The 21,641-nt window shown below is 43.3% G+C and overlaps 1 protein-coding gene and 1 long non-coding RNA gene across 2 annotated transcripts; one reads left to right on the forward strand and one right to left on the reverse strand.

Moving 5' to 3' along the window:
• The first annotated feature begins 9,721 nt into the window (after nt 1–9,721).
• LOC135572354 (uncharacterized) lies at nt 9,722–12,057 on the forward strand. Its single transcript, XR_010464236.1, has 4 exons — nt 9,722–9,786; nt 9,939–10,036; nt 10,711–10,886; nt 11,827–12,057. It is a non-coding gene; the product is annotated as an uncharacterized LOC135572354 (long non-coding RNA).
• Nucleotides 12,058–12,436: 379 nt separating this feature from the next.
• Nucleotides 12,437–13,422, reverse strand: LOC115119276 (urotensin-2-like). Its single transcript, XM_029648049.1, has 4 exons — nt 13,317–13,422; nt 12,808–12,933; nt 12,671–12,714; nt 12,437–12,550 (listed from the first exon to the last, which is right to left on the reverse strand). The coding sequence occupies exons 1-4, from the start codon at nt 13,420–13,422 to the stop codon at nt 12,437–12,439; spliced, it is 390 nt and encodes a 129-aa protein (XP_029503909.1).
• Between the last annotated feature and the right edge of the window lie 8,219 nt (nt 13,423–21,641).

Below are 21,641 nucleotides of genomic sequence, written 5' to 3' on the forward strand. Positions count from 1 at the left end.
TGTAGAAAGTGCCTAATCATATCCCGATTGATCGCACAAAGCCAATGTCAGGAAGCATGCGATGTACTGTACCTAAGGAGAAAAACATGGCTTTGGAGAGAAAAAGATCACCTGAATCCATCATTCTTTAGGACTACTGTATATCAAGTATCATACCATATATCAATCCAAAATCCATCACTAAATTCAGTCCGGTGACAGTCTTCCCTTAACCAACTCAGTATCCCCACGCAATGCATTCCGTCTTGTCAACATTCTCAGCCTTTTTATTTTCTATTGGAACTGCCTGTTGAAACCATGAGAATTCCATTCCATAACTTTTGTGGTTTTATTGCCTTGCATTCATCATTCAGATAGTGGTAAGAATGCCAGCTAATGCACTGCTGTGGCAATACGGGAAGGTTTTATTATGCTTGCATGGGTAAAATAGTTAACTGGGTGACTGAACTGCACCCAAAGCATGCTTATTTTTCTAAAATCGGTAGTCAGATAGACTTGTAAAAGACTGTTCTGTAAAGCGAAGAACGTTTGTATGACGTGTCACAGAACTCTGAAAGATGGAGGGCAGTTGATTGAAAGGCAGAGAAGAATCCTAAAAATACAAACTATGATCAATCTGCAGTATTTACTGACCATGTTTCTTGGGGTAGCATGAGGGCAAGTTTTTCTAGAAGCAAGTTTTTAAAAATTCATTTATTCATTTTTATTAATTTGGATCTAAAAAATAGTGTGCTCCCAAACCAACAGTATACCGCAAGTATTTTACGAGGCAACAACACACAGACACACACACACGCAGGCGACAGTACATTGCACTGCACACATCCAGATATGTCAGGGCATAGTCAGTCTCACTTGTACACAGTTCAGCAGAGAGAGCTCATCATTGTGTTATTTTCCTAGCCTGCTCCTAGTCCTAGAGAACCGCTCACCTCCCTTCTGTATTTTACTCAGGGTGCCAAAATGGGGAGGAGGAAGTGGAGCAGGACATTGATGGTGATTCAGTGTAGAGAGAGGACACACTTTTGAAATAGGATACAGAGCTTTCTGGATAAAACAGGCAAATTGCTACTGATCCTGGATGCATTATTGGTATCCATTTCCTCTCAAGTAAGTAAGGTGAGCTGAGGAGAGACGTAATGGCACGATAACAGAACTAGGGGATACAAGTAATTGTAGTATAGATAATTATAATTAGGACAAGCTCATCACAATTGACCGTATGGTCAATTGTTTCTGTCTTGGCTACAGCTCTGACAAATTAATTTGTAGGCATTATGGGACACTAGGGCTTAAAGTCTTACGTAAATGCTTACCTTTCTTTTATAGACTATGCTTATGAGTCTAGTAACACTTTAACCTTTGACCTCCTCTGGCTTGATGGTTCTCATTAAAACAAGGACTTGCTGTGTGAATCTATGGTTATGTCATAACATCACACACAGCTTCAAATAGTCTATAAAGCTATTCTCAGTTATACAACATTTAATCTCAGTTAAGATATGGATGATGACATGATGTAACATCTGAATGAGGTCTTCCTGAGACGTACGTTGGGGTAGTTGAAGATGAGGTCTTCCTGAGACGTACGTTGGGGTAGTTGAAGATGAGGTCTTCCTGAGACGTACGTTGGGGTAGTTGAAGATGAGGTCTTCCTGAGACGTACGTTGGGGTAGTTGAAGATGAGGTCTTCCTGAGACGTACGTTGGGGTAGTTGAAGATGAGGTCTTCCTGAGATGTACGTTGGGGTAGTTGAAGATGAGGTCTTCCTGAGACGTACGTTGGGGTAGTTGAAGATGAGGTCTTCCTGAGACGTACGTTGGGGTAGTTGAAGATGAGGTCTTCCTGAGACGTACGTTGGGGTAGTTAAAGATGAGGTCTTCCTGAGACGTACGTTGGGGTAGTTGAAGATGAGGTCTCCCTGAGACGTACGTTTGGGTAGTTGAAGATGAGGTCTTCCTGAGACGTACGTTGGGGTAGTTGAAGATGAGGTCTTCCTGAGACGTACGTTGGGGTAGTTGAAGATGAGGTCTCCCTGAGACGTACGTTGGGGTAGTTGAAGATGAGGTCTTCCTGAGACATACGTTGGGGTAGTTGAAGATGAGGTCTTCCTGAGACGTACGTTGGGGTAGTTGAAGATGAGGTCTTCCTGAGACGTACGTTGGGGTAGTTGAAGATGAGGTCTTCCTGAGACGTACGTTGGGGTAGTTGAAGATGAGGTCTTCCTGAGACGTACGTTGGGGTAGTTGAAGATGAGGTCTTCCTGAGACGTACGTTGGGGTAGTTGAAGATGAGGTCTTCCTGAGACGTACGTTGGGGTAGTTAAAGATGAGGTCTTCCTGAGACGTACGTTGGGGTAGTTGAAGATGAGGTCTCCCTGAGACGTACGTTGGGGTAGTTGAAGATGAGGTCTTCCTGAGACGTACGTTGGGGTAGTTGAAGATGACCAGATCTTATAGGGACGGTTTAAAAAAAAGCCCTTCAGGTATGGGCATCTTCTGGATGGTATGACAAGTAGGCTATAACAGGCACTTCGTATGGATTTTATTACCTTCATTACACTCTGCTAATTGACCTGAGGGACTGGACGGTATCTCCTCCTCTTCCTTTGTCAATGCACTCAAACTACTGAAAGGTAGGCACATCAAGACAACAGAGCAGAAACCATCTCACAACCTTTTCCACTTGTGGACACAGAGCAATAAGCATTATTTTGTGGAGACCTATAGACCTAGTGAAGATAAAAATGATTGGACACATGTAGTCGACGTACTCTTATGCAAATGCCAGTATTGCAAGACAAGCATTCAGTAGTTTATGGACAGCAATTGTATGGCACCCTTTACCGAACTGCACGTTTTCATCAATTCCAAACCAAGAAGAAAAAAATGGCCCTGCTTTAATACAAAGTCGTGGGTCCTTGACACTTTGCATGTGAACTAGTGTTAGAGCTATTTTCCTCTCCTCTATAACTGTCTTCCTCTCGGTCTTTCCCTGTTATGTGACCCTCTCTTTCTTTCCTTCCCCTATTATTTCACCCACTCCTTATTTTCGTTTCCCCTTTTGTGTTTTGCTTTCTCTCCTTTTTTCTTCCCCCTCTTTCTTGTTGGTAACTTTTATTTGTGTAATTGTGCATGTACAAGCGTCACTGACTCGATGGATATGTTAAAAAAAAAAGCTGCTGAAGCCATGCAAAACGTTTTGAAATGCCCTTAAAATATGGAAGATGTTTTCTGAATGCTTTATATTCTTTCTGCTGTAAAATAATTAAAAAAAATAAAAAATGAAGAAAACTCTAACAAAGTGTGATTTTGCCTCCTTGTTCTTCTACTGTATCATCCAGTGCATCAATGCCTGGACTATAGCCACATTTTGTTGTAATAACCCACAGCCAATCTGCTGCCTACCAGTTGCTCTATGTTAACGCTGTATAGGTTTAGTGCTATAAGTTGAAATTGTACAAATTGTACATGCACTGTTGTAAGTTTTTTACTTCTGTATTTATTTCACCTTTATTTAACCAGGTAGACTAGAACAAGTTCTCACTTACAACTGGCCAAGATAAAGCAAAGCAGTGCGACACAAACAACAACACAGAGTTACACATGGAATATCCAAACATACAGTCAATAATACAGTAGAAAAGTCTATATACAATGTGTGCAAATGCAGTAGGACAAGGGAGGTAAGGCAATAAGTAGGCCATAGTGGCAAAATAATTGCAATATAGCAATTAAACACTGGAGTGATAGAGGTGCAGAAGATGAGTGTGCAAGCAGAGATACTGGGGTTCAAAGGAGCAAAATAGTATGGGGATGAGGTAGTTGGATGGGCTATTTACAGATGAGCTATGTACAGGTGCAGTGAACTGTGAGCTGCTCTGGCAGCTGGTGCTTAAAGCTAGTGAGGGAGATATGAGTCTCCAGCTTCAGTGATTTTTGCAGTTCGTTCCAGTCATTGGCAGCAGAGAACTGGAAGGAAAGGCGGCCGAAGGAGGAATTGGCTTAGGGGGTGACCAGTGAAATATACCTGCTGGGGCACGTGCTACGGGTGGGTGCTGCTATGGTGACCAGTGAGCTGAGGTAAGGCAGGGCTTTACCTAGCAAAGACTTATAGATGACCTGGAGCCAGTGGGTTTGGCAACGAATATGAAGCGAGGGCCAGCCAACGAGAGCATACAGGTCGCAGTGGTGGGTAGTATATGGGGCTTTTGGTGACAAAACGGAATGCACTGTGATAGACTGCATCCAATTTGCTGAGTAGAGTGTTGGAGGCTATTTTGTAATTGACATCGCCAAAGTCAATGATCGCCAGGATAGTCAGTTTTACGAGGGTATGTTTGGCAGCATGAGTGATCGATGCTGTGTTGCGAAATAGGAAGCCAATTTTAGATTTACTTTTGGATTGGACATGCTTAATGTGAGTCTGGAAGGAGAGTTTACAGTCTAGCCAGACATCTAGGTATTTGTAGTTGTCCACATAAGTCAGAACCATCCAGAGTAGTGATGCTGAACGGACGGGCACATGTGTGCAGCGATCGGTTGAAAAGCATGCATTTAGTTTTACTTGCATTTAATAGCAGTTGGAGGCCACGGAAGGAGAGTTGTATGGCATTGAAGCTCATCTGGAGGTTAGTTAACACAGTGGCCAAAGAAGGGCCGTCTGGGGAAGGAGAGGAGGACCAAGGTGCAGCGTGGTAAGTGTTCATATTATTTAATGAAATATGCAACACTAGACAAAACAACCAACACGACAAACAAACAGTCCTGAAAGGTGAAACAAAAACACTAAACAGGAAACAACCACCCACAAAACACAATGGAAAACAGGCTACCTAAATATGGTTCTCAATCAGGGACAACGATTGACAGCTGTCTCTGATTGAGAACCATACCAGGCCAAACACATAAATAGAAAATCGACAAACTAACATAGACAACCCACCCAACTCACGCCCTGACCAGACTAAAACAAAATACAAAACAAAGGAACTAAGGTCAGAATGTAACAGGCCAGAAGTATACAGAATGGTGTCGTCTGCTTAGAGGTGGATCAGAGAATCACTAGCAGCAAGAGCGACATCATTGATGTATACAGAGAAAAGAGTCGCCCAATGATTGAACCCTGTGGCACCCCCATAGAGACTGCCAGAGGTCCGGACAGCAGGCTCTCCGATTTGACAAATTGAACTCTGTCTGAGAAGTAGTTGGTGAACCAGGCGAGGGAGTCATTTGAGAAACCAAGGCTGTTGAGTCTGCCAATAAGAATGTGGTGATTGACAGAGTCGAAAGCCTTGGCCAGGTCGATGAATACAGCTGCACAGTATTGTCTCTTATCGATGGCGGTTATGATATCATTTAGGACCTTGAGCGTGGCTGAGGTACACCCATAACCAGCTCGGAAACCAGATTGCATTCGGAGAAGGTACGGTGGGATTCGAAATGGTCGGTGATCTGTTTGTTAACTTGGCTTTCGAAGACCTTAGAAAGGCAGGGTAGGATAGATATAGGTCTATAGCAGTTTTTGTCTAGAGTGTCTCCCCCTTTGAAGAGGTTGGATGACCACAGCAGCTTTCTAATCTTTGGGAATCTCAGATGATACGAAAGAGAGGTTGAACAATTTTGGCGGATCATTTTAGAAAGAGAGGGTCCAGATTGTCTAGCCCGGCTGATTTGTAGGGGTCCAGATTTTGCAGTTCTTTCAGAACATCAGCTATCTGGATTTGGGTGAAGGAGAAATGGGGGAGGCTTGGACAAGTTGCTGTGGGGGGGCAGGGTTGTTGACTGGGGTAGGGGTAGCCAGGTGGAAAGCATGGCCAGCCGTAGATAAATGCTTATTGAAATGTTCAATTATTGCGGATTTATCGGTGGTGACAGTGTTTCCTAGCCTCAGTGCAGTGGGCAGCTGGGAGGAGGTGCTCTTATTCTCCATGGACTTTATGGTGTCCCATAACTTTTTGGAGTTTGTGCTACAGCTTGCACATTTCTGTTCCAAAAAGCTAGCCTTTGCTTTCCTAACTGCCTGTGTATATTGGTTCCTAATTTTCCTGAAAAGTTGCATATCGCAGGGGCTATCTGATGCTAATGCAGTACGCCACAGGATGTTTTTGTGCTGTTCAAGGGCAGTCAGGTCTGGAGTGAACCAAGGGCTATGTCTGTTCCTGGTTCTACATTTTTTGAATGGGGCATGCTTATTTAAGATGGCGAGGAAGGCACTTTTAAAGAATAACCAGGCATCCTCTACTGATGGAAAGAGGTCAATATCCTTCCAGGATACCCGGGCCAGGTCGATTAGAAAGGCCTGCTCGCTGAAGTGTTTTAGGGAGCGTTTGACAGTGATGAGGGGTGGTCGTATGACTGCAGACCCATTGCGGACGCAGGCAATGAGGCAGTGATCACTGAGATCCTGGTTGAAGACAACAGAGGTGTATTTGGAGGGCAGGTTGGCTAGGATGATATCTATGAGGGTGCCCGTGTTTATGAATTTGGGGTTATACCTGGTAGGTTCATTGATCATTTGTGTGAGATTGAGGGCATCAAGCTTAGACTGTAGGATGGCCGGGGTGTTAAGCATGTCCCAGTTTAGGTCACATAACAGCACAAGCTCTGAAGATAGATGGGGGGCAATCAATTCACATGTAATGGGTAATATCATTAATAATGCAATTCTGGCTATCTGATACTCACTTTACACCCATTAAGGGCATTCTCCTATTCAGTAAATTTGAATTTGGCAATAAAAACGCCTGCGGTATTCGAACTCAAAGGGCATCGCTGTTGACAAAGCATCCTCACAGACACAGTTACCTCAGATACTGTCCCGCCCAGGCAGTAAAGCTAGTCATTGGATCAAAGCTGAGTGGACTAACTGATCCAGAGGTCCAACTTAATGTAATTCTAAATTCTGAGCCACTGCTGTAGTACAGTCATATCATAGTCACAGTCAATGTGTCTCAGTGAGTTAGGATACGCAAAGAACACATTTCCAATACACACATGAGTATTAATACACACTAGTACATGTGTGAAATAGGACAAATATAAGCGCCCACCAAATTATTATTATTATCAATGTCACTACTGATGACTGCAGTTCTTCAGTCTGGGATGGAGAAGGAGAGTAGGCAGTTGGCAGCTGCTGGGTCGTTCCACCAACTCAGTACCTTTTGAGATGTGTAACTTGGGGGGGAAACGTCATCTACACAAATTGTAACATTCTGTCGTAAAGAGCACATGTTCAACTTCATAGAAAACATGTTTTCCCATCTAAATAAAAATATATATACTATAGCGAGTGACTATTAAGAGCCAATAATAGTTGACCGTAACAGGGTTGACCGTAACAGGGTTGACCGTAACAGGGTTGACGATTTCATCTTATGACAGGGGAAATTGATACTTGTTGTGTGCAACAAGGAGGGGCAATGTTCAATTGCAAGCTTCACAAAAAAACATTGTTAAAACATCTATCAATCTCTATCAATGGATAACACTCAGTTCTCCACCACAAAACACCAGAACATTTCTAGCCTCTATCAATGGATAACACTCAGTTCTCCACCACAAAACACCAGAACATTTCTAGCCTCTCTATCAATGGATAACACTCAGTTCTCCACCACAAGACACCAGAACATTTCTAGCCTCTCTATCAATGGATAACACTCAGTTCTCCACCACAAAACACCAGAACATTTCTAGCCTCTCTATCAATGGATAACACTCAGTTCTCCACCACAAAACACCAGAACATTTCTAGCCTCTCTATCAATGGATAACACTCAGTTCTCCACCACAAAACACCAGAACATTTTCAAAAAGAGTAGAAACAGCTTGCCTGCATCTACACTATGATTTGACTATTAGATGTTAATTTGGAAAAATAAAATGTAAAGGAATAGTTTCACCATATTAAAACGAGAGCCCAGTTCATGTAACAGGGGTGACCTTAAAATAAGGGACGGGTCTTTTTTAAACTAAATATCTAGGGCTTTACAATGAGGGTGCACGGAGGGACATTTACAATGAGGGTGCACGGAGGGACATTTACAATGAGGGTGCACGGAGGGACATTTACAATGAGGGTGCACGGAGGGACATTTACAATGAGGGTGCACATTTACAATGAGGGTGCACGGAGGGACATTTACAATGAGGGTGCACGGAGGACATTTACAATTTACAATGAGGGTGCACGGAGGGACATTTACAATGAGGGTGCACGGAGGGACATTTACAATGAGGGTGCACGGAGGGACATTTACAATGAGGGTGCACGGAGGGACATTTACAATGAGGGTGCACGGAGGGACATTTACAATGAGGGTGCACGGAGGGACATTTACAATGAGGGTGCACGGAGGGACATTTACAATGAGGGTGCACGGAGGACATTTACAATGAGGGTGCACGGAGGGACATTTACAATGAGGGTGCACGGAGGGACATTTACAATGAGGGTGCATTTTACAATGAGGGTGCATGGAGGGACATTTACAATGAGGGTGCACGGAGGACATTTACAATGAGGGTGCACGGAGGACATTTACAATGAGGGTGCACGGAGGGACATTTACAATGAGGGTGCACGGAGGACATTTACAATGAGGGTGCACGGAGGGACATTTACAATGAGGGTGCACGGAGGGACATTTACAATGAGGGTCCACAGGGACATTTACAATGAGGGTGCACGGAGGGACATTTACAATGAGGGTGCATGGAGGGACATTTACAATGAGGGTGCATGGAGGGACATTTACAATGAGGGTGCATGGAGGGACATTTACAATGAGGGTGCACATTTACAATTTACAATGGGTGCACGGAGGGACATTTACAATGATTTACAATGAGGGTGCATTTACAATGAGGGTGCACGGAGGGACATTTACAATGAGGGTGCACGGAGGGACATTTACAATGAGGGTGCACGGAGGGACATTTACAATGAGGGTGCATGGAGGGACATTTACAATGAGGGTGCATGGAGGGACATTTACAATGAGGGTGCACGGAGGGACATTTACAATGAGGGTGCACGGAGGGACATTTACAATGAGGGTGCACGGAGGGACATTTACAATGAGGGTGCACGGAGGGACATTTACAATGAGGGTGCATGGAGGGACATTTACAATGAGGGTGCATGGAGGGACATTTACAATGAGGGTGCATGGAGGGACATTTACAATGAGGGTGCATGGAGGGACATTTACAATGAAGGTGCATGGAGGGACATGTAAAACTGCTGAATTCTGATTTATTGAATTCTCCATGTGGTCTTTATTAAAGGGCACTTCATTGACTATAACAGGCTTTTAAATTCAATATTGGTGCCTAATTTCTACTTAAAATATGAAAAGGCTCTACCTTCGTTGGAATGGCCTTCCTGTGTACGTGTTTCTTCTTTCTGTCTGCTGTAGATTAATGGGGGATGCGGCAGGTACAGTGTCACGTCAGCAGAGCAGTGAGGGGCTGAGAGATCACTTGCCTGGGGGTTATCAAATCAAAATCTATTCTTCATGCACACAGTTTACAGCAGTTATAAACAACGTAGCAATATGCTTACTTGCAAGCTCCCTCAACAGTGCAGTACAAATAATCAATGTAATCAAACGGTTATGATGCAAGACAGTGGTTTAGTGTGGAGGAGACCCAGAAGCATCAGGGATTGGTCAGGGCAGGCTCAGGGGGAGACTATAAAACAAATGTTGGTGTACCGAGGCTTCACTCAACTTCAGTGGAACGCCGTAACATAATCACCAACACACAGGTGACTCAGAAGGTAGGACTTTGTTGGGTTCTTATATCTACTGAATGTATTTGATTGTACTTCATTCCCAGATCTTAGGTAGGCTAGAAGGCCTATAGGGAATACCTTTTAACCTATACGTTGTAGTGAGGACTAAGGATTTGAGATGGTCCTCTGTGTCATAGGAGAGATGATGAAGGTGGGAATACTGACACTTTTGTTGCTGTCTCTCTGGACGTGTGATTGCAAGTCATTGCAGACCGATTCAGACACTCTGATTGAGGTGAGACTGAGTTTATCCTGACTCAAATCTTGTTTATGAACACGGATTACATTAACCATAAGCTTGCTGGCTCAAGTCATGGGACAACGGTGGTTAATCTATATAAACTGCTTCATTTAATAGATTCTCGTCTGTAGCTAGCTTGTGTAAACATGTTTCCTAGGCAAGGAACTTCTGACCCACGCTGTCATTTAATGTTTTCTTTTGCATCCCCTTCCTCGCTCTCTCCCTCCCATCTGTACGCTCTCCCTCCCTTCTGTACTCCCTCCCTCCCTTCTGTACTCTCTCCCTCCCTTCTGTACTCTCTCCCTCCCTTCTGTACTCCCTCCCTCCCTTCTGTACTCTCTCCCTCCCTGCTGTACTCCCTCCCTCCCTTCTGTACTCTCTCCCTCCCTTCTGTACTCCCTCCCTCCCTTCTGTACTCTCTCCCTCCCTTCTGTACTCTCTCCCTCCCTTCTGTACTCCCTCCCTCCCTTCTGTACTCTCTCCCTTCTGTACTCCATCCCTCCCTTCTGTACTCCCTCCCTCCCTTCTGTACTCCCTCCCTCCCTTTTGTACTCCCTCCCTTCCTCGCTCTCTCCCTCCCTTCCTCGCTCTCTCCCTCCCTTCTGTACTCCCTCCCTCCCTTCTGTACTCTCTCCCTCCCTTCTGTACTCCCTCCCTCCCTCCGCTAGCTTTTGGAGCTCCTCCAGTCAGTGGGTTATCGGGTGCCAGGAGGTGAAGAGGGGCCCATGCTGGAGACAACCAGAGAGAATGCGGCATGGCCCAGTGCTGAGCTGGAGAAGAGAGATCTCCCAAGGATGGGTGCCTCTATGTACAACAGACCTTACGCTGAACAAGGCAGCAGCAGGTCAGAAAGACAAACACAACAACATTTAGAAATAATATTACTGTAGTATTATGTAATGTGCACTTGTAAGTGGTCAATATAAGGATAATTCATTTTCATACACCATGTATATTAAAATGTTCAATCTTAATTACTGTTGAAGACGATCTCTGTTTCTCTGTTCCTCTATTTCTCTCTCTCTTTCTCACTTCCTCCTAACTATCTCTCCTTCTCTCTCTCTCCTAATTTTCTCCTAACTCTCTCTCTCCTAATTCTCTCCTAATTCTCTCCTCACTCTCTCTCTCCTTCTAACTCTCTCTCTCCTCTCTCTCTCTTTCTAACTCTCTCTCTCCTTCTAACTCTCTCTTTCCTAACTCTCTCCTTCTAACTCTTTCTCTCCTAACTCTCTCCTTCTAACTCTCTCTCTCCTTCTAACTCTCTCTCTCTCCTAACTCTCTCTCTCTCCTAACTCTCTCTCTCTCTCCTTACTCTCTCTCCTTCTAACGCTCTCTCTCTCCTTCTAACTCTCTCTCCTAACTCTCTCTCTCCTTACTCTCTCTCCTTCTAACTCTCTCTCTCTCTCCTAACTCTCTCTCTCCTAACTCTCTCTCCTTCTAACTCTCTCTCTCTCCTAACTCTCTCTCTCTCCTTACTCTCTCTCCTTCTAACGCTCTCTCTCTCCTTCTAACTCTCTCTCTCTCCTTCAAACTCTCTTTCCTTCTAACTCTCTCTCTCCTTCTAACTCTCTCTCTCCTTCTAACTCTCTCTCTCCTTCTAACTCTCTCTCCCCCTCTCTCTGTCCTAACTCTCTCTCTCCTTCTAACTCTCTCTCTCCTTCTAACTCTCTCTCTCTCCTCTCTCTCTCTCCTTCGATCTCTCTCTCCTTCGAACTCTCTCTCCTTCGAACTCTCTCTCCTCTCCCTCCCTTCTTCCCTTCACCTCTCTACTTTCCGTTGTCCAGAAAGTCTAATACAAAGTATCTGCCTGCTTTTCCAATGGAGCGGATGAATGGTGTCCGGGGTTGATGGACTGTCTTACAAAACAATGAGATTATACCACAGTATCATTTTCTGACAAATTGGATCTGCCAAATGTCTGCTTCTCAGACCTACAGTGAACAGTACGACTCCTTTGCATGTCTTCTACAATGAATCCCATCCCCTTATGACTCAAATAAAGACTGTAGACATTATATTATGTTCTTCGTGTGGTCTTTTTGCGTGAAGAGATGTCAATGTTTATTTTATCACAGACTGCATAAATGCATTTGGTAGTTCAATGAATTATTCCCCTGGGACCAGACATCCAACGGAGAGCTTTTCCAAGTAGAAGATTTGATTTGTATTTAATATACAGCACAGCCATTTAGTTGTTCATGCAGGTCATGTTTGCTCAGTAACATTAAACAGTGAACATTTTAAACACACAGGTGGGACAGGGATAAAAACATGCATGTACATATGTGCGCATGTGTATGCTTTGTTGTGTGCAAGAGAGGGGTTGCACACAAGCCACATCTCTTCATCATAATGCATGGTGTGAATGTATTTCTCTATGGATGCTTGACTGTGTTAGACACAGTACTTCCAGAAGCACTCTGAGGCACCTCCTCTTTTCCTGGACTGCTTCCTGATGCCAAAGAAGCGGCTGAAGGGGTTGAGGTGACTCTGTTTCTCCAGCCACTCCTGAAACAGAGAACAATTGCCGCTGTAGTAGTTCATGCTTCCTGGAACCGCTACTCCCAAAACAAAATGTGATAGTAGCTTAATATATGCTTCTTATCATCATTTAGTTTAAAAACTCACATCTCTCTTCATCTGCCTTTTGAGTAGTCCAGCTGCACTGAGACCTAAGAGAGACAAAGGGTGAGAGAGAATATGTTGTGATACTTCTCTTGGTGTAACTGTTTAGGCACAATACCAACTAGTTTGTGTGATCTCACCATCTCTGCTGAGATCTCCAGACAGTAGGGGTGAGTATCTGAGTCCAGGGCCAACTTGGGGAAGATACGTCAGCTCAGAGAAAGACAGCTCGTCTGGACTACCTGCTCCTCCATCCTCCACGGATACTGAACACAGTGAATACACAGTCAACACTTACAATTGTGTTTATCTTAATCCAACCATGGGGATTAATGAGAAATAACTTAAGTAGCAGCGACACTTTGATAGTGTAAAGTGTATGGAACAATGTCACCATAATCAAACTGCATATTACACATTCAATATTAACACTGCTTCAGTTCTCAGACACAACCACAAGTTGACAGATCAACTAGGTCTCAAAGAAATTATACCAGAACAAAAGGTCACTGATTACAATATGTTTGTTATTTATCCTCAAGATTGAAATGTAATTAAAACTCACACAGGCCTTAGTTACATCTGTGAATATTGAACTACCCTGCCAAATAACCTCATACTACAACTATTGGGTGGATCTGGTACTCACCAGGACCTGGGTAGGGCATCTCTGCAGAGTCTGTGATGGGATGTGCCAATAGCGGTCCAGTGGCTACCAGCAGGAAGGTCCACGATAGGAGCAGGTTAAACATCATCTCCATGGGCCTGTTGTGTCTGGGTCTTCTGGGTGGGTGATGGGTGCTCCTGAGGTCTGGAGAGGGTTATCTTCTCTCTACTCTCTCCCCCAAAGGGTTATATACCCCATGTACTGCCCCCACTCCACCCCATGTCACCACAATAGGGTGACACTACCATAGGTCCATCTGATGTCACAAACGCTCTCTCTCTGTGTGATACATCAACATCCAGTCACTCAGGTGAGTTATAGGGAACTATAAAATGGACCGTGGGTCGTGGGTCTACGCGTCGGGGGCAAAGATGTGCTTTATGATCCCGGCGGGTTGATTGACTAGTTTAACTGAATCTGTAAATCAGGTTTGCCCAGGTGTTTAGAACGCCCTGCTCATCTGCCTGTGGAGGGGGACCAGGTGGAGAGACTAGGGCACAGAATTGACTGTTTATTTTATGAATTAATTAACCTGCTACGTGACTTCACTTTCATTAAATCAACCAACTCACTGCGTGACTTACAGGCTTTATGGAATAGCATTTATCTCCCTCACCTCGGCTACCCATCCAAACACATGACTCCCTGGTCACAGTACAATATGATTTTGTTGTTTTACATAATGCATTGAAAGCAGTTAGTTGGGCGTTATATCCTGTAGCCTAATAGGTCATACACCCTACATGAGGATGGAGGTGTTTATGAATATTAGTCAGTGTTACTCCTCTGGAGCAGGTGTCAGGTTGTCTCGCGGTGGATCATTTGGACTATTCCTCAGTTGCATTGGGGCTGATGTAGAAATGTATGCATGCTGTTCTTACATTAAATCACATAACACATGTAACATTATCCCTGATATCAATTGTGATATTCATCCTACAATACAATGTTGGGCCTGAAATGGTCCATTAATTCAGCAGAAGGAAATGAGAATTGAAGTTATGGATATCCAGGTAACTGCCAAAATAAAGGAAACACCAACACACATGGTCTTAATGGGGCGCGGGGCACCACGAGTCAGAACAGCTTCAATGCGTCTTGGCATAGATTCTACAAGTCTTTGGAACTCTATTGGAGGGAGGTGACACTATCGTGATATGGTGACTGAGACGGCCATTACATTTGAGTAATTTAGCAGACGCTCTTATCCAGTCTGACTTAGAGTCAGTGCATTCATCTTAAGATATCAAGGTGGGACAACCACATATCACAGTCGTAGTAAGTACACTTTTCCTCAATAAAGTAGCTACTGTATGTGCAAAATGGTTGAGGATTATTTTGATTATTTATTTTGGGGAGGGCGCATATGGCTTACATCATTTTCATGCTCATCAAACCATTCAGTGACCACTCGTGCCCTGTGGATGAGGGCATTGTCATCCTATGGGGGCACCATGGTCACCAAAATAATAGCCAGAGTAATGGCCTGCCCAGCATTTTTATGCATGCCCCTGAGCATGATGGGATATTAATTGCCTAATTAACTCAGGAACCACACCTGTGTGGAAGCACCTGCTTTCAATACACTTTGTATCCCTCATTTACTTAAGTGTTTCCATTATTTTGCAGTTACCTGTCTATAAAGTATTTATTTACGGCTCCAGAAGGCCCCTTGGCTCAGATGACATTTGAAGTCAGTTTAAGGCAGTGAAGGATTTGCCATTGGTCATTAATTGATACTCAAACTGCTCACTGGCCAAGCTTGTTCTAGCAAGACGTTATATTTGGGAATTTCACTTTTGCCTAGCCCTGCTATAAACCCTCCTATTTGTATGGATTATGGATCCTAAATAGGCCAAGAAACATTGGCTGAGTCATTGGCTGAGACTCTAGAGACAGACGGGGTGTGTTCATAGAAGGTAACATTTTGCAACAAAAGTACGTCATCATTTGCAATTGTTTATTTAATTCACAGAGGTCTCTGACATCAGTCCCATGGTCTCTCGTATGATAATGTTTATTTAATTAATAGAGGTCTCTGACATCAGTCCCATGGTCTCGTATGATAATGTTTATTTAATTCACAGAGGTCTCTGACATCAGTCCCATGGTCTCTCGTATGATAATGTTTATTTAATTCACAGAGGTCTCTGACATCAGTCCCACGGTCTCTCGTATGATAATGTTTATTTAATTCACAGAGGTCTCTGACGTCAGTCCCATGGTCTCTCGTATGATAATGTTTATTTAATTCACAGAGGTCTCTGACGTCAGTCCCATGGTCTCTCGTATGATAATGTTTATTTAATTCACAGAGGTCTCTGACATCAGTCCCATGGTCTCTCGTATGATAATGTTTATTTAATTCACAGAGGTCTCTGACATCAGTCCCATGGTCTCTCGTATGATAATGTTTATTTAATTCACAGAGGTCTCTGACATCAGTCCCATGGTCTCTCGTATGATAATGTTTATTTAATTAATAGAGGTCTCTGACATCAGTCCCATGGTCTCTCGTATGATAATGTTTATTTAATTAATAGAGGTCTCTGACATCAGTCCCACGGTCTCTCGTATGATAATGTTTATTTAATTCACAGAGGTCTCTGACATCAGTCCCATGGTCTCTCGTATGATAATGTTTATTTAATTCACAGAGGTCTCTGACGTCAGTCCCATGGTCTCTCGTATGATAATGTTTATTTAATTAATAGAGGTCTCTGACATCAGTCCCATGGTCTCGTATGATAATGTTTATTTAATTCACAGAGGTCTCTGACGTCAGTCCCATGGTCTCTCGTATGATAATGTTTATTTAATTCACAGAGGTCTCTGACATCAGTCCCATGGTCTCTCGTATGATAATGTTTATTTAATTCACAGAGGTCTCTGACGTCAGTCCCATGGTCTCTCGTATGATAATGTTTATTTAATTCACAGAGGTCTCTGACGTCAGTCCCATGGTCTCGTATGATAATGAAGGTGGCGCAAGCGGCCGGTGACATTTACTTTTTTACGATTCATAGACTGTTTTAGTCGAGGGTCATCTGATTAATTTCATTTTTATGGGTTTAAAGAGCATGTTTTAATATAGTATTTAGTTGAAATTGAAATGATTTGTTCTCAGGACTCCAACCGAGCTGATTTAAAAGAGATTTAGTAGAGAAATTTCAGAATGTTGAATAGGGTATAGCATTTATAAAAGAGTACAACTCAATAATCAGAGGTGGCTGATGATGGTGTGGGAGACACACCTCCAAAATATTTTTTTTACAATTATTTTCTATCAGGATATGGTACATTATCTGTCAGGATACAAATGGAGCTAAGAACTATGTTTGTTTTTATATCTATAAAGAATGCACATTCATGTATATTTGATGCATATAACTATCTGCTCGTTCCTAAACAGTTCACCCTAAATGTATGGGTGTAGCGGACTTTTGACCTTGTGTGTGCCACACACAACTCTTGCCAGAGACAGAAGAGGAAGTGAGACACCCCACTCGCTGTTTTTTTCCTTCAATGAAAGGTAATGAACTAAGTAGACCAGACCCAGCTGCTATTGCATTGGTGTCTACACACCCAGTGGTAAACAGCCTTGGTGAACTATCTACCATCTTCGCTCATGCCACTGGCTTGTTGTCACCCATGTCATCCCATGACCACAGCTTGTTGTTTTTAAATGGCACCAGCAGATGGCAGAAAATGCCTAGTAATTCAAGTAACCATTTAACTTAATTGCCTTAAAATATAAATGTTAGTTTACATTTGAACTTGTGGAAAAGTTTTTAAAATATACAAATGTAAAGTCGTTTTGTCAAGTTTCAAGTATCGGATGTACTGTAGGCTACAGGATACACACACAAACACGTTTTATTAGTCTATGTAGGATACATATTGTAATGAAACAGCATGGAGCAGGTCTCGAACCCTCGACCTTATAGCCCGGCGCACTATCGACTGTGCTGAAAAAGCATGCTCGTGAGGCAGAGTCGATTTCCGTGCTTATAAACCCAGGTTCGTTACACTATGTAGCACTACTGCCTATGGGGGGTGATTCATGCCAGAATAAAGCCTTGTGAAGCTACTGATACCTCTCACCAAGTCACCTAACATCTTCCTAGCTTCATAAAATAACGCCATGAATTAACATGGACTGTCAATGGAGACAAGTTTGTTTCTAAGGCGTCAAACTGCCGATGCTTCACGTCACATGACACGTCATGTAGATGTATTGTTCAGGTTGCGTAATGTGTCAATGACAAGTCATGTAGACGTATTGTTCAGGTTGCGTAATGTGTCACTGACACGTCATGTAGACGTATTGTTCAGGTTGCGTAATGTGTCACTGACACGTCATGTAGACGTATTGTTCAGGTTGCGTAATGTGTCACTGACACGTCATGTAGACTATTGTTCAGGTTGCGTAATGTGTCACGTACACGTCATGTAGACTATTGTTCAGGTTGCGTAATGTGTCACGTAAACGTCATGTAGAAGTATTGTTCAGGTTGCGTAATGTGTCACTGACACGTCATGTAGACGTATTGTTCAGGTTGCGTAATGTGTCACTGACACGTCATGTAGACTATTGTTCAGGTTGTGTAATGTGTCACGTACACGTCATGTAGACTATTGTTCAGGTTGCGTAATGTGTCACGTAAACGTCATGTAGAAGTATTGTTCAGGTTGCGTAATGTGTCACTGACACGTCATGTAGACGTATTGTTCAGGTTGCGTAATGTGTCACGTACAGGTCATGTAGACTATTGTTCAGGTTGCGTAATGTGTCACGTACACGTCATGTAGACTATTGTTCAGGTTGCGTAATGTGTCACGTAAACGTCATGTAGAAGTATTGTTCAGGTTGCGTAATGTGTCACTGACACGTCATGTAGACGTATTGTTCAGGTTGCGTAATGTGTCACGTACAGGTCATGTAGACGTATTGTTCAGGTTGCGTAATGTGTCACGTAAACGTAATGTAGACGTATTGTTCAGGTTGCGTAATGTGTCACGTACACGTCATGTAGACTATTGTTCAGGTTGCGTAATGTGTCACTGACACGTCATGTAGGCGTATTGTTCAGGTTGCGTAATGTGTCACGTACACGTCATGTAGACTTATTGTTCAGGTTGCGTAATGTGTCACGTACACGTCATGTAGACTATTGTTCAGGTTGCGTAATGTGTCACATGACACGTCATGTAGACGTATTGTTCAGGTTGCGTAATGTGTCACTGACACGTCATGTAGACTATTGTTCAGGTTGCGTAATGTGTCACTGACACGTCATGTAGACGTATTGTTCAGGTTGCGTAATGTGTCACTGACACGTCATGTAGACTATTGTTCAGGTTCCGTAATGTGTCACTGACACGTCATGTAGACTATTGTTCAGGTTGCGTAATGTGTCACGTACACGTCATGTAGACTTATTGTTCAGGTTGCGTAATGTGTCACTGACACGTCATGTAGACGTATTGTTCAGGTTGCGTAATGTGTCACTGACACGTCATGTAGACGTATTGTTCAGGTTGCGTAATGTGTCACTGACACGTCATGTAGAAGTATTGTTCAGGTTGCGTAATGTGTCACGTACACGTCATGTAGACGTATTGTTCAGGTTGCGTAATGTGTCACTGACACGTCATGTAGACGTATTGTTCAGGTTGCGTAATGTGTCACTGACACGTCATGTAGACGTATTGTTCAGGTTGCGTAATGTGTCACTGACACGTCATGTAGACTATTGTTCAGGTTGCGTAATGTGTCACTGACACGTCATGTAGACGTATTGTTCAGGTTGCGTAATGTGTCACTGACACGTCATGTAGACTATTGTTCAGGTTGCGTAATGTGTCACGTACACGTCATGTAGACCTATTGTTCAGGTTGCGTAATGTGTCACATGACACGTCATGTAGACTATTGTTCAGGTTGCGTAATGTGTCACTGACACGTCATGTAGACCTATTGTTCAGGTTGCGTAATGTGTCACGTAAACGTCATGTAGAAGTATTGTTCAGGTTGCGTAATGTGTCACGTAAACGTCATGTAGACGTATTGTTCAGGTTGCGTAATGTGTCACGTAAACGTCATGTAGACGTATTGTTCAGGTTGCGTAATGTGTCACTGACACGTCATGTAGACGTATTGTTCAGGTTGCGTAATGTGTCACGTGACACGTCATGTAGACTATTGTTCAGGTTGCGTAATGTGTCACTGACACGTCATGTAGACTATTGTTCAGGTTGCGTAATGTGTCACTGACACGTCATGTAGACTATTGTTCAGGTTGCGTAATGTGTCACTGACACGTCATGTAGACTATTGTTCAGGTTGCGTAATGTGTCACTGACACGTCATGTAGACTATTGTTCAGGTTGCGTAATGTGTCACGTAACACGTCATGTAGACGTATTGTTCAGGTTATTGTTCAGGTAATGTGTCACTGACACGTCATGTAGACTATTGTTCAGGTTGCGTAATGTGTCACTGACACGTCATGTAGACGTATTGTTCAGGTTGCGTAATGTGTCACTGACACGTCATGTAGACTATTGTTCAGGTTGCGTAATGTGTCACTGACACGTCATGTAGACTATTGTTCAGGTTGCGTAATGTGTCACTGACACGTCATGTAGACTTATTGTTCAGGTTGCGTAATGTGTCACTGACACGTCATGTAGACTATTGTTCAGGTTGCGTAATGTGTCACTGACACGTCATGTAGACTTATTGTTCAGGTTGCGTAATGTGTCACGTAAACGTCATGTAGACGTATTGTTCAGGTTGCGTAATGTGTCACGTACACGTCATGTAGACGTATTGTTCAGGTTGCGTAATGTGTCACGTACACGTCATGTAGACCTATTGTTCAGGTTGCGTAATGTGTCACTGACACGTCATGTAGACTATTGTTCAGGTTGCGTAATGTGTCACGTAAACGTCATGTAGACATATTGTTCAGGTTGCGTAATGTGTCACTGACACGTCATGTAGACTATTGTTCAGGTTAATGTGTCACTGTCAATTGTTCACGTGTCACTGACACGTCATGTAGACGTATTGTTCAGGTTGCGTAATGTGTCACTGACACGTCATGTAGACGTATTGTTCAGGTTGCGTAATGTGTCACGTACACGTCATGTAGACTATTGTTCAGGTTGCGTAATGTGTCACTGACACGTCATGTAGACTATTGTTCAGGTTGCGTAATGTGTCACTGACACGTCATGTAGACGTATTGTTCAGGTTGCGTAATGTGTCACGTACACGTCATGTAGACGTATTGTTCAGGTTGCGTAATGTGTCACTGACATGTCATGTAGACTATTGTTCAGGTTGCGTAATGTTCAGGTTGCACGTGTCACTGACACGTCATGTAGACGTATTGTTCAGGTCAATGTGTCACTGACGTCATGTAGACTATTGTTCAGGTTGCGTAATGTGTCACTGACACGTCATGTAGACTATTGTTCAGGTTGCGTAATGTGTCACGTACACGTCATGTAGACGTATTGTTCAGGTTGCGTAATGTGTCACTGACACGTCATGTAGACTATTGTTCAGGTTGCGTAATGTGTCACTGACACGTCATGTAGACGTATTGTTCAGGTTGCGTAATGTGTCACTGACACGTCATGTAGACTATTGTTCAGGTTGCGTAATGTGTCACTGACACGTCATGTAGACTATTGTTCAGGTTGCGTAATGTGTCACTGACACGTCATGTAGACGTATTGTTCAGGTTGCGTAATGTGTCACTGACACGTCATGTAGACTATTGTTCAGGTTGCGTAATGTGTCACTGACACGTCATGTGTAGACTATTGTTCAGGTTGCGGTAATGTGTCACTGACACGTCATGTAGACGTATTGTTCAGGTTGTGTAATGTGTCACTGACACGTCATCATGTAGACTATTGTTCAGGTTGCGTAATGTGTCACGTCATGTAGACATTGTTCGGTCATGTAGACGTATTGTTCAGGTTGCGTAATGTGTCACTCACGACACGTCATGTAGACGTATTGTTCAGGTTGCGTAATGTGTCACTGACACGTCATGTAGACGTATTGTTCAGGTTGCGTAATGTGTCACTGACACATGACGTATTGTTCAGGTTGCGTAATGTGTCACTGACACGTCATGTAGACGTATTGTTCAGGTTGCGTAATGTGTCACTGACACGTCATGTAGACGTATTGTTCAGGTTGCGTAATGTGTCACTGACACGTCATGTAGACGTATTGTTCAGGTTGCGTAATGTGTCACTGACACGTCATGTAGACGTATTGTT

The sequence above is a fragment of the Oncorhynchus nerka genome, linkage group LG7 (genome assembly GCF_034236695.1).
Source record: "Oncorhynchus nerka isolate Pitt River linkage group LG7, Oner_Uvic_2.0, whole genome shotgun sequence".
Classification (NCBI taxonomy): Eukaryota; Metazoa; Chordata; class Actinopteri; order Salmoniformes; family Salmonidae; genus Oncorhynchus; species Oncorhynchus nerka.

What these genes read in the sequence shown, in the direction of transcription:
- LOC115119276 (XM_029648049.1), bottom strand. Translation starts at nt 13,422, where the DNA reads ATGATGTTTAACCTGCTCCTATCGTGGACCTTCCTGCTGGTAGCCACT. An exon ending in TGGAGATCTCAGCAGAGATG is followed by an intron (nt 12,715 to 12,807) that starts GTGAGATCACAC and finishes TGTCTCTCTTAG; the next exon opens with GTCTCAGTGCAGCTGGACTA. An exon ending in AAAGGCAGATGAAGAGAGAT is followed by an intron (nt 12,551 to 12,670) that starts GTGAGTTTTTAA and finishes TCTCTGTTTCAG; the next exon opens with GAGTGGCTGGAGAAACAGAG.